This window comes from Equus quagga, chromosome 22, assembly GCF_021613505.1.
Source record: "Equus quagga isolate Etosha38 chromosome 22, UCLA_HA_Equagga_1.0, whole genome shotgun sequence".
NCBI lineage: Eukaryota > Metazoa > Chordata > Mammalia > Perissodactyla > Equidae > Equus > Equus quagga.
This window is the reverse complement of record NC_060288.1, coordinates 23116271-23129788: the sequence shown is the minus strand read 5'-3', so window position 1 is coordinate 23129788 and position 13518 is coordinate 23116271. Positions and strand designations below refer to the sequence as shown.

Here is a 13518-nt window from a genome sequence, read left to right as displayed (position 1 = left end):
TCAGACATGAAGGTAACATAACATACAGAATAGATCTGCTGGTTATATTTGATTTTCTTCAGATTATCTGCCTGTCTACAAAACACAAGCCTTTAGAAAGACCACATTCAATAACCCAGAATGTTCCTGATTACTCTATTTTACTTTTTATTTAATACATTAATATTTTGATCACTTCTCTGTTTTATTATACACTCTGATGCACAGGAGAAATAATTTGGAATTGCAAACTCAAACTCTAGAAAGTTGGGTGTTTCCTCTTGAGCCTGTGCCTGCAATTCCAGTTGGCACCACCATGTGGCAGTGGTACTTCTTGCAGCACGGGTATCCTACTAGTTTTATTTTCTAGTTGCATATATTAGCAGAGTTAAGACTTTTCAATGAAAATAAGATACTTATTAAGCGTTTTTGTATTTACTTAGGACCACAGAGAAACTACTGTGTGAAAACTACTGCAAAAACCAGTTTATTCACATTCCCCCCACCCTAGCTGCTTCTAAGAATTTCCACAGGGAAGCGTTAGATGGCTGATGTTTAGCAAAACTGTCACTTTTGCTAGTGTCTACCACTGAGTCCTAAATCTGCTTTCCAAAATAATTTTACTTCTCTTTGCAGAGAGCAGGATAAAAAGCTTTTGATTCTGGATTATTTCTGCCTTTTTTTTTCTTTCTTAATTAAAAAAAAATTTTTTTTTTGAGGGAGATTAAGCCCTGAGCTAACATCTGCCACCAATCTTCCTCTTTTTGCTGAGGAAGATTGGTCCTGAGCTAACATCCATGCCCATCTTTCTCTACTTTATATGTGGAACACCTGCCACAGCATGGCTTGACAAGTGGTGGGTAGGTCCATGCCTGGGATCTGAACTGGTGAACCCTGGCCTGCCAAAGTGAAATGTACGAACTTAACCACTGCGCCATCAGGCCTGCCCCTACTTTTGATTTTTGATGGTCCCTGGATGCCAGGACTGCACTGAAGAATTCCACTGAAAGTTAGGGTTGGAATGATTCTTCACCTACATTTCAGAAAGAGCCGATAACTTTGGTATAATCAATGCCTAAGCAATGATACCGGATGCAACACAATGATGCCAAGTCAGAGTTTCAGAAATAGCTTAGACACTCTAGTGAATTCCAAAGCACGGATGTTCAGAATCACAGTAACAGCTCCTAAGAGAGAAATCTGAAATAGAGAATAATTTGTTTTTACCTCATTGGAAACACCAGAAGAGTGATCTTGAACATAGTCCAGAGCCTTTTTAGGAGGCTGGGTGTAGACGCACCACATAAGCAGAGGTGTAGAGATGGAATGAGGAGAATCAATGGCAGCAAGGAATGAACATGTGGAAAAGGTGACAACAGTTAGAAATTGAGTGCCGACAGCATCGGGTACACATAAAGAGTGACATGAATGGAAACATGGGGGTGGCCTAGGAAGGGTGCAACGTTCGTAAATATTCTCAAGCACTGGGCAAAATTACTAGTGACTTGATTAGTATATTTGTAAACTCATTTCATCACATCAAAATTAGCACTCCTAGTCTCCAGCCACAGAGGAATGCAAGGTATATTAAAGAAACATTAAAAGGAGCAGGTGGATAGCATGCTGGTGAGTTCCACGTGTGGCTGAAAATGATTATAGAAAATGCTGATAATTTCGGCTTAGAACAGAAATTGCTAAGTTCCCTCTGAACTGTCTAATCAACAATAACAAGACATATAAAATAAAGCTAGAGAATTTTTTTCTTTAAAACAAAATGGATTCACGTGAATATTTGGATACAAATTAGGAAAAAAAATGAAAGAAAACATTCCCCCTATTAGGTGTAGAAATTCTAGGAAAAATTCTTTGGTTTATATTCATTTACAGTCACTTTTGATCCAGTTCAATGAGATACAATGAATCAAGCCAAGTCTCCTTTGCGTTTTGGTGGAGAAGAGAGACTACATAACCACCCAGTATACAGTATACGATCACTATGTGAGTATATAAATCAGTATATGATATGGTAGAAAAACCACTGCACTCTCCGATCTTTAGTAAAATTCTGTGTGGTGTAAATGGTATGTTCTTTAAGCATTTAAAATTCAGAAACACCAGTAAGTGTATAAAAAACATGTTGATTGACAGACATCACATGCACTTCTGCTGGGAGGCAGGGTTCCCCAATAAAACTTGAGTTAATAAAGGAAGTTGTCATTTGAGGCTTGGGGTAACTGTGTATCCCAAACAGACTAAGCAGTTCTTCTAAGGTCCACCTTTGGTAGGGGTTTGGGGACTAGAGGTGGTGGGGGCTTCTACTAGCAAGACTAGAACTCAAGGTCCAGAGGGTTCCCTTATTTTTTCCTTTCCTTGTATCCTTAAGAGCAAATGAGATAATGTATAGTGGGAATATCCTGGAAGTAAATTATAGTGGCAATTGCTCAGAGTTTGTTTGTATGTTTGTTTCATAGGCCTGGGTTTAACTTCTGAGTCTGCCACTTACTATCCTGGGCAAATTACTTAACCCCTCCTGTCTCTAGTTTCTTCTTATTGGAGAGGCATTGTGAGGACTCACTGAGGCAATGAGTACCGAACCCAGCACTGTCCAGGTGGTTGGTGATTCCTCAGCAAATGGGAGTGATAATAATAGTAATGGTTACTATAAATGTCATGGTGCTCTTCTGATTGAACTAGACTAAAATGGGCTGTCAACAAATATAAATCTTCTATAAATCGGTAATAATTGTCTGAATATTCTAGGATAGAAACTATCTCCACATTTTGAGTTTGCTTAGATACAAAGTGATCCTAAGGCATGATTTGGTGGTAAAGAAAAACTATATAGGACGTGTCTCAGCATTTGGTACAGAAGTGAAGGTGGGCTAAACGTACCAAATTTGTGCACATAGTACACATTCAACTTTTGTTCTCTAAATGACACCTGTCTCTTCTGATAATAGGTTTTATAAATCAAACAACATTCTCCTAGTTTTCTTATATTAATAGTCTAGCCTCACTTACCGGGCGTCCAAACTCCAGTTCTGAAAAGAATTTATACCAGGGCTCATTTTCTAAATCTATGTCATCTGGATTTATGCGATCAGTCTGGAGCAGATGTGAAGGAAAAGGGAAGGAAAAGGCACACTGAGCTAAGTGAGGGAGACGCTGTGTGGCATGAAAAACACGCACGCGCGTTCACACGCAGACATGCATCCACTCTCACCCAACAAACCTCAGCCGGAGAGAACAGAGGAAGCACAGTAAAATGAGTAAAATTAGGATATGAAGATGAGCTTCGACGGCATCACTCAGACCTCTATTTATTTCCTCTGTCCGTCATCTCTAGTTTGCTCCTTAGCTTGATGCATAAACTATGAAAAACTCTCTGTGACAGCGAGACTGAGCATTGAGAGCGCACTGGAGTATTAAAATAGGCTCAATTTGGGCCCAAGGTGGCTCTTCTGGGTGAGTCACTCCATCGCCCCTGCCCTCATTGGTCCCAGCACAGAAGTCTGCCGTCTGCAGTCTGCAGACAATTCACTCAGGTGCAGGCATATGGAGAGCCGGGGGGAGGGTGAGGTGGGAAGAGATATGAAGTGGGGGGAGGAGTGAGAGGTGCTGGGAGGCTGTTAGGGGTTGATTGGCATGAAGAACCTGGGGTCTCGGTGAGAAAGGGGCAGCAAGTGGGGGTGGGGGTGAGTAACCAGCCTCTGATTGCCTCTGGAGAAAAAGGGCTACCCCACAACTTCCCAACAGGCTTTCAGTAAGTCAAAGAAGGAAGGAGCTCACCCAGATGGGAGAGAGAGCCGGGGTGCTCGGGCTTGGTGTGGGGATGCCAGTCCTGGGCGGAGGGGAGGGGCTACCAGTTATTCCTCCAGGTGGTGGAATAGAAATAGGCTTCCGGCCAGGTGCCCTTGGAACAGGTGTCGGAGTTGTTGGGAGAGGGGGCTGTAAGAAAGAGGGGCAAAGGAAAAACTGATTCATTAGATAGAGGGTTCTTAATGGAATCGAGAGGGCACGAGCCGCCAGTGCTTTGTGCTCTGCCTTAGGCAAGGCAGGGGGAAACATTCCAGGGAAGTAAATATCCCAGGGGTGGGGGCAGATAACTTAGGAATGGTCTGGACCACTGAGAAGATGCGAAGACAAGGAGCCTCTCGGAAAGTATATTTTATGAGACACCCCAAATATCACCTCCTACCTGTTTACCTTGAGCTAGAGAAATGGATTTGGGTGGGGTTTTTCCTGCAGTTCTGAGGTTGGCCAAGGGCTGGGGAGAGGGCGAGAGAGAAGATCCCACCCTGGTTTGGTTGACACTGTAATTTAGAGAAAAAGCCAATTTTCACAATTGACATGCTCCCCTCCAGTGGTTTCTGAATATTTGTATTAAGATAGAAAAACTAAGAGTGTTAACGTAAACAGTTTGAGAAAAGACATACAATTGCTTTAGTAACAGAAAAAGCAGACATGGAGCATTTCCTTTACCCAGTAATATCCTTAATACTTTCAAATAATACATACTGACCAGATTGATTTGGGCTGTTGATTTTATATTAAAAATGGATGCTAAAACTACTACATATGGGTTATTACTTCTTTCATAATTCGTTATGTGACACTAATTAAAGATGGTGCAATTGGACAGTAGTATTTTAAGTTAGAAAAAAAGTCTTCCATTCCCTAAAAACCATTCACCCTGGCCAGGAGAGGATATATTCTTTGTAATATTTGGTGCTTTGAGATATTCCATATTCAAACAAAAGCCATGATGTTGACATTAGCTTGTCCAAGTGTTTCATTGACTTTCTGCATTCCCAATAGTTTTGTTAATAAAACACAGTCTGTATTTAATAATTAGTTATATCCAAAGTATTTTTTGAGATGTGCTTTTTATTTCAATATTTTATAATGTGAGATTATAATGGTAGCTGTGGACAGAGATAGAAAAGTTTAAGACATCATAACAAGATAATAAAAGGGCTAAATTATCCAAAATATGTGGTGATCATAATGACAATGACCGTGTGGTAACCCTGGGAAATGTATATGATGGGATGCTGAGCAATAAAAGCAGAATATAACCGTGTGCTTGCACAAGAGTTACAATGGTATCACAAAACCTGTGTCTGGACAAGCACAGGAAGAAAATACACACCCACACAAAAGACCACAATGGTACTCTCGTACTGAGATTGTTTGTTTTTTTCTTTCTTTGAAAATATTATTTTGCTGTGCTATTATAATGTGATGGAGGACATCCTGTCATTGCCATGAGAAATGCTGCAGCAATCTTGAGATATTTCCTCCTATTTATGCCAATACTATATTGGTTTAAATTTCAGAAGTAACCGTGAAATCGGTAGAAAGAAAATATTCTGGTAACTAATTTACCATTTTCTGTTTAATTTGAAAACTCGATTCAATTTACATCTGATCCAATAGTGAAAAAGTACTCATTGAGACTATGGTATTACTAAAACATTCGTTTTCTCCAATTATCATTCAGATAATAGCTGCAGCATATAACTATTTCATGGAACAGTTCCAAAGGAGCTGATTTTTAGGGTAATTGACACGAGAGATTCTGTGTAAATTTCTGCATAGATTTCTGTGTAAATTTCGTTCTGTCTGTAGAGGCCTAGTACTTCTTCCACAGGAAAACTAATCTTTGGCTCTTTCAAATGTTATTTCTAATGTTACTTACTTAATAATATTATTCCTTCTTGATTTTATAATCTCTGCTTTCAAATGTAGTACTTTGTTTTGCTAAGGGGAAATAGAAACTTCTCTTAGAGGAAACAAATTTGTTTAAAAGAATTTGAACAGTAGAGGGCAGCAAATTTACTAAACAAATAAGTACATTTACCAGTGGTTGCAACTTCACTTTGAATTCCACCTTAAGAAAATATACAAATAAATATATATATATTTATAAATATATAATCCTGATTTATAGAAATCGATTTCAATGAAAAAGTATGAATAAGGGAGCAGAATATCTATCACCCTGAGCCATCCTGAGCGTGGCAATTTTCTATGAATTATGATTTTGCAGATTAAAAATTCAATTTATAGTCTCAGTGGGCAACTCTCTAGAATCCATGCCAACAGAAATTAGCTGAGAAAATGCCCCAAACAATGACAATTGGTAATTATCTATAACTTTGGAACTTAATGAAAGGCACAGGCTGGAGCAGACCCTTTATGGTAAAGAAACGGTAAGCGGCAGAACTAGAATTTTCTCTTTGCTGGGGTTCCTATTGAGTCCCTTTAGTCATGCAACAATGATATGTCTGATGCAGCAATCTAGATCCTCTGCTAAGATATACAGAGGCCTCACACAGTCAGTGGTACACATACAGATGGTCAGCCAACAGACATATATATATATATATATATACACTCATAATCTCACTAAACCAACACTATCCAATGTGTAACCTGACAGTTCCTCTGAGGTGTTCGACATGAATACTGACACTCACAAACTCATTAGGAAGCATGACCGTGCTTTGCTCTATTTGCTTCTAAAAGGCAGCAAAAGAGCAGAAGGACTGCTGTGGATCTTTCTCACCTTTTCGGTCTCTTCTCATTTTGAAAAATTTAGAAAACGTGTGCTTAAAACTCACATGTCATCAGTGCAAGAGGAGCTGCTTAAGAAAATCTAAAACTATAAATCACACACGATTCTTATTTAAAGGCAACCAGGGGTGAACAATTTTTAAAGTTCTTATTTTCTACAGTTTAAAAGTATTTAGTTGCTTTCCAGGTTATAACAATTCTACTGTTCTCAGTATTCATTGCAGGCATGTAATTTCTATATGTTCTTCCAAACACAAAGAAGTGTCAACATAATTTAGTTCTTTAAAATTTATGCTCATTTGATTTTTTAAGCTTGAATGGCATTGGCTACCATGTTTTATATTTATTGTGGTTCCACAACAAATGCTATACACATTGTCAGTTGGAGCAATTCTGTATGGGCTAACCACCTAAATCATCAGATGAAACTCCTAACATTTTTATTTTTTGCTTATTTATTTATTTTTTTGGTGAGGAAGATTCACTCTGAGCTAATATCTGCTGCCAATCCTCCTCTTCTTTTTGCTTGAAGATTAGCCCTGAGCTAACATCGGTGCTAATCCTCCTCTATTTTGGTATGTGGGATGCCTCCACAGCATGGCTGATGAGTGGAGTAGGTCTGTGCCTGGGATCCAAACCTACAAACCCGGGTAGCTGAAGCAGAGCACGCAGAACTTTAACCACTCTGCCATAGGGCTGGCTCCCCAAAACTTTTATAGCTTAAGCTTTGAGTGATAATCTTCATTGATAAAGGAGCTTAAGTTTGCTGAGGATTTAAATTGCATTTCAACTCTGCATGGTGTTTTCAATGATTATTTCTTTCTGCTTTTACCATTATGTGCTCATTTAGTTATTGTAGAGAAAGGCAAATCCTATTATTTTCCATTTTATCAAGCATAGAGAGATCCTAAATGAATGCTTTATTTAAATTTATTTTAATTTGGCTCATCTGTAAACATATCCAATCCAGATGGGATGTCAAGTTTTTACTAATGTAATCCCAGCAGAGAGTTTGTATGATTGTCTCATGGAGTAAACTGTGGCTCAAGTCAGTTCAAGATAAATTCCTGATGATTGCAAAGTACTTTTATAGATCAAACGTTAGGGACATTTAATCAACATTTCCAAATTTACAGTCAAACAAATATCTACGCACTTCAAAAAACTGCATTCACTTTTACTTTCCTGTTAAATAACATAAATGCAGATTCCATTGATTCCTAAGGGAGAAGGAGACCCTTTTGGCCCAGACACTGGGGGAGGACTTGTTTTCAGACAGTACTGCCTCCTCTATCCGCCTTGTCTCCCATGGGACCTTGGAGCTGGTGAACCACACTTACTAACAGCAGTGTGTCAAATCCCTCGTGTGTGCTTTGATGGAGAACCACTGTGCCTTTTGTCACTGGAAATGTGTAGTCTTCATGGACAAGGAACAGAACGGGGATTCAGTTTCACCAAATTTACCCACTACCTGCAAGGGTAAAACCTATATTCATTCAGGCATTTATTATTTCAATGAGCATTCACTGAACACCTACCATGTGCCAGGCATTGTGCTAGGTGCTGGGGATACAACTGGTGCACCAGACATGGTCCCTGCCTTCAAGGAGCTTAAAGTCTAGTGAGGGACACAGACAAGCACACAGGCCATTACAAGTCAGTGTGGTGAGGGCGAGATGTGGCATACTACGGGCTCACCACACGGGGAGCTTTGCACTCAGTGTCCAGGAGTCAGGCATGGTGCCCGGGGGAAGTGAGACGAGGATGAGGATGACGTGGGGTTTTCCATGTGACGAGAGAGGTGGTGGAGAGCTTTTCTGGCAGAGGGAATAGGCTGTGTCAAAAGGTCCAGTAAGGAAGGAATTGAAAGCTCTCGGTATAGCTGGAACACAGTGAGTGAGGCAGGAAGGACGGGAAGAGACAGGAGGCTGGAGAACTCAGTGGGGGCTGAACCACAAGGGTTTTTGTAAATTATATTAAGGAATTTGGATTCTGCTCTAAGGATACTTGAGATCCAGGAGAAAATTTTGAGCAGGAGGTTTTATAAAGATTTTATAAAGATTGCCCTGGCTGTGGTGTGGAGACCAGATCGGAGAATTAGGGAAAATAATCAGGTGGCTGTCATTGTAATCCAGGCAATGGGCAATTGTGGGCCAGAAAAGAGGAGTGGCAGGGGCATTTCTCTTAGAGGGCGGGAGTTTGAGATTGTTGGGGGAGAGGAAAATCAAGACGACACTTGGGAAAACTGGGCAGATGATGGAGTCAACTGGGAATTCAAAAGAGCAACAGAGAATTACCCAGCTGTTGTGCATAATTTACAAAAATTAAATATGGAAAGAGCAATGAAATGCTCACAAACCATCTTGGGGTAAAAAGACAGGGGAGAGCATTCATAAAACGTTGTAATCCTTGTGTGTTGTCCATTTGTTATGACGTCACCCTCATTTAGCAAACCTGCTCTTCATCCTCTATATCTTGTGTGTTCAAGACACTCCAGAATCTATTGTAAAGTATGTCAACATATGGCCAGTCTCTGCAAGACCACCCCACACTTGGCCCTTGTTTTTTCTGATTTAGAGAGGCTTTCAGAATGAATTCAGGGTTGATGGAGAAAAAAAAAGATAATAGCCTAGTCCTAAAGTATAAAGGTCAAATCCTTTTGCATAAGGTTGGCCCTCAGCAGAATTGTTTAGGAAGGACAAAAGTTTGAGACCTTTCTATTTCTCCCTAAGATATCCATTCTCATTTCTTTCCAAGCTTCTATGTTCCCTCTACTTCGCTTTTCCTGGGGCTGCAGATACCCATCCATACCCCAATCTCCAGCAATACCCACGCTCCAGATCTTCCAGTTCTTAGAATTAGTTAAGCATACTGGTCTTGTGTCTTAACTATTCAGGGCTCAGGTTTTTGGCAAGTAAATCAAGTACATTAATTTATTATGAATTAGCAAATTAATTTATATTGCAACATAAATCCACTAATTAAGGTGATAACGACTACTACCTAAAAGTCTTTCCTACTTGGCTAATCCCAGTGGTGTGGCAGTTAGTGGTGATTAAATGCACCAGGCTGAGTCTGCCTGGGCTCCAGCACCCATCGGCTATGTGAACCTGGGCAAGGTTACCTAATATGTGCCTCAGTTTCTCTAGCTGTAAAATGGGAATGCCATTTATCCACTTCACAGGGTTGCTGGGATCCTTACATAAGATAGGCATAAATTACTAATTACAGGGCCTGGCACATAGTAAGTGCTTGATAAAGATCTACAACTGTCATTAATGTTATCATTACTGTTTTTAGACTAGGAGGCTTCAAAGCTTTAACCCAGACATGAGTAAAGTGGGAATTTCAGCCACAAGGACAGGGCCCAGGAATGAGCTCTTGAGGGGGCAAAGGGAGTATTCTTCAGGTGTGCCTCCATCCTAACTACCTAGGAGGTTGTCCACTGCACACAAATGCAGGCCTATCTCTGCATATCCATCAAATGACAGACTTGAAATTCCTCGAGGTAGAGATGCTGTCTGCTTCATCACTGCATCCCTAGCACCTAACACAATGTCTAGCACATAGTTGGTGCTCAATAAATTTTGTTGCATGAGTAAATAATAAAAACATCCTGATGGCAAAGCTTCGAAAATCAATCCTGTTTCCTGACACCTCAGCTAAAAGCCTTCCAGGACAAATACGACGTTTGTCATCCTCAGAGCCTCCTAAATTGTTAGAATGCTCATTAAAATTTTGTCATTTACATTTAAATCTGAGACTCATTATTTTGCAAAATTATTTGGCTATTTTCGGTTGCATGCAATGGCAACATCATGGTTCGTTCAACTCTCACCCAAGACATTTTAAAGTATCGTGATATTCAATCATATAACCTAGTAAATGAGTGATAAGGTTGCATTGGAGCCTGCAAATCAGTGATATTCTTTCTTTTTTTCCTTCATTTTTTCTGGTGAAGTCCTGTTACAGTAAAAGATGAGTTTTTTGAAAAAAGGCAAAGAAGGCTTAGATAAAGATCATGTATGAATTATATGATTATAAGTTTTTAAAACATTTCTCAAGAACATAACCATAAATATAGGGTTTCAACAGCTAAATGAAGGACATTTATGTTGGGTGTGGTGAGGCCAGGGCTTCCAACCAAATTTCAGGGCTGGCCTTGCATTATATGTAATAATGTGATTTCTTAGATACTCTTAAGGGAGCTAATAAAGAAAACTCTTTTTCCTGTTCGCTGACACGTAAAATTCTTTAAAGAGAAGGATGAGAGTGAATTGCAAATTACATCAATTGTTTCTCTAGAAGTAGGTTTTGCTAGTGACACAGACAAATGATAGAGTTTTAAAGAGATCCTGAGAATACTGATCTGGGAGGGAAAGCAAAGGATTCAGGAAGGACTGGGGAACCGGAGAACTGAAAACAGAGGGCCATGGAAGAACCTATTTGTCCAACTGCACTTTGAGGAGGCAAGCGGCTATTTTCAAGTTTATATATCCTTTTGCTTGCATATAAATTAAAATGAATAATTGGAAAAAACACTGCAAAATTAAATATAATCTTGATCCATTAGACTGACAATCAATCTGGAAGCTTGAGGCTTGGTAACCTGAGAGAGATTTAATAAGAATCCATTAAAACAACTCGTTGTAAAAAAGGCATTTGGAAAATTTCCCCAAAAGAAATATTAAGCAACCAATATGGAAACCAAAGGATAAAACTGCCTGGGTCCATTTGTATCGGAGAGATTAATGAACAATTTTTTTCATTAGCAATGCAGACTAGCAATTCAATGTTGCATTTATGAGCGTTGTTCTTTTTTTTTCATAATGAAACTCAGGGCCATGGTTGGGCACAGCTATAGTTACTTGCAAATGAGTCCTATATTTGGTTGGTAGAGACAATAGTAGACAGTCCATCTTCCATTCTGAGACGAGATGCACAATCATGAGACAAAATAAACATAATTTCTAAATAATGCCAAATAAATAAAATTACCTTTGTGATAAAAACAATTGCTAAATGCTATGAAATTCAGATTTATTTGGGGACCCAGGGAGTCTGGAGAATGGGCATTCTGTTTAGTGACACATGCTTACTGGTCTTTCGTGCTGCAGAATCGATGACTTCCCAGGTTCATATTCAAAAATACTCCTTGGCTCAGAACGAAATTTTCTTGTGTCCACTTTTCTGTCTGGAGGATCCCAGTCGTGCCTAGAAATAAACAAGAGATGACATATTAAAGTAATTCTCTATGCTTAAAGCAGTTATACAAAACCACTCGTTGTCTGTTTCAAAGTTGATTTCAGTATAGATTTTTTTAAAAAGTCTCTGAGGATCAAAAATTAATCTGCAACAAATTGTACACTTATGTTTTGTTCTGCATAAATGATTTAGAGAAAGTCATTGTTTTAATTTCAAATTATATTTTCCTCTATTTTTTTTCTTACAATGACTATATTCCTGTTGGCTCAAAAACTCTCCTAAGGGGATTGTAGATGTGCTGCCAGTGATCTGCTGGTGAACCCTTGGGTCACAAATGGCAGCTGTGTATGTTTGTGTTTAGAGTAAGTGGCAGTTATGCTCCATTAAGCCATGTGAGTTTATCCCACCACTCTGGGACCTGGCATCCTTGATCCAAAGTGACAAGGAGTAATGCACATGCCATGTTTGATCTTGTTTGTTTTGCAAGTGGCAACGTAGCTTGTCTGTGAAAAGCACAAAAGCACCACTGGGGGTGCCATCCACAGGAGCAAGCTGTGTGGATGGTAGATCCACCTTTGGTGTCATTCTTGAAAAACCAGAGCCAGCCATCTATCCCATTTTATAGGAGATCTTGGAATCAGCTCTTTTTCCTGAACTAATATCCTTCAAGAGGCAGTCAAAGGGGGACTTAGAAAGTACAGCTTTTGTATGTGGCTGGGGCTGAAGAAGGCTTTCTTTGGGTGGACCATTTTTGAGGAAAGAAGGAGCTTCTGACTATAGATGAGGGCAATTCTGACTCCACGGAATGGGATGAAATTCTGACTCCCTGGCATGTTGGAACTACAAGCGTTCCAAGACACAGGAGAATTAGCGGCAAATCCTGACTTTCTAGTAAATTGTGAGTAATACTCAGCAGGGGTATTCTGAGCACCACACGAGACAATGGATATGACAGCTATCTAGAAAATTTTAAGGGATTATCTTATTTCTTAATGAGAGATTTATTTTTGCTAAACACATAGGACAAATAATACATTTAAATCTGAGTTAATTTTGGTTCTCTTTTTATGGCAGAGATACCAGTTTGTGTCTAGACAATTATTTCTCAAATTCAAGACATAACACTTATAAACATATAATTCATCCTGAGGAGATTGGTATTAAAATGAGAATCTCTTCACACATGACACGTGTCTATCTTAGACCCTATATAGTCATCAATTACTCTTAAAGGTACAGTGGGGTGTTGAATATAATATTTCTGGGATGAATATGATAGATGGAGCTTCATAATCAGTATTAATACTGAATAATTCTTATATCCTTATTTATTAATTGCCAGCATAGCACAAGCTACAGCTTTAGTCAGAGCTCAGTTTGAATCTTGGCTTGGATGTAGTAGCTGGATGAGCTGAGAAAGTTACTTCTATTTTCTAAACCACAGTTTCTTTCTCTCTAAAATGGGTTTAAAATAGAACATATCTGGGGCTGGCCCAGTGGCATGGTGGTTAGGTTCATGTGCTCCGCTTTGGCGGCCTGGGGTTTGCGGGTTTGGGTCCTAGGCGCAGACATGGCACCGATCATCAAGCCATGCTGTGTTGGCATCCTACATACAAAATAGAGGAAGACTGGCACAGATGTTAGCTCAGGGACAATATTTCTCACCAGAAAAAAAAAAAAATAGAACATACCTCATTGGGCTGTTCTCAAAATTAAATGATATAATACATGAAAAGTGCTTAGTCTCCTGCTTGG

General features: G+C 39.4%; 1 protein-coding gene across 4 annotated transcripts in view; it reads right to left on the bottom strand.

Annotated features, from left to right (window-relative positions):
- Positions 1 to 13518, bottom strand: part of SORBS2 (sorbin and SH3 domain containing 2) — a 143110-nt gene that overhangs the window by 46846 nt on the left and 82746 nt on the right. For all 4 annotated transcript variants that reach the window (XM_046648463.1, XM_046648464.1, XM_046648465.1 and 1 more), the window contains exons 14-17: positions 11658 to 11772; positions 3769 to 3927; positions 3001 to 3084; positions 1207 to 1263 (exon numbers count right to left, since the gene is read on the bottom strand). In XM_046648463.1, coding sequence (XP_046504419.1) covers positions 1207 to 1263; positions 3001 to 3084; positions 3769 to 3927; positions 11658 to 11772 — 415 coding nt within the window. The remainder of the gene's footprint in view (positions 1 to 1206; positions 1264 to 3000; positions 3085 to 3768; positions 3928 to 11657; positions 11773 to 13518) is intronic.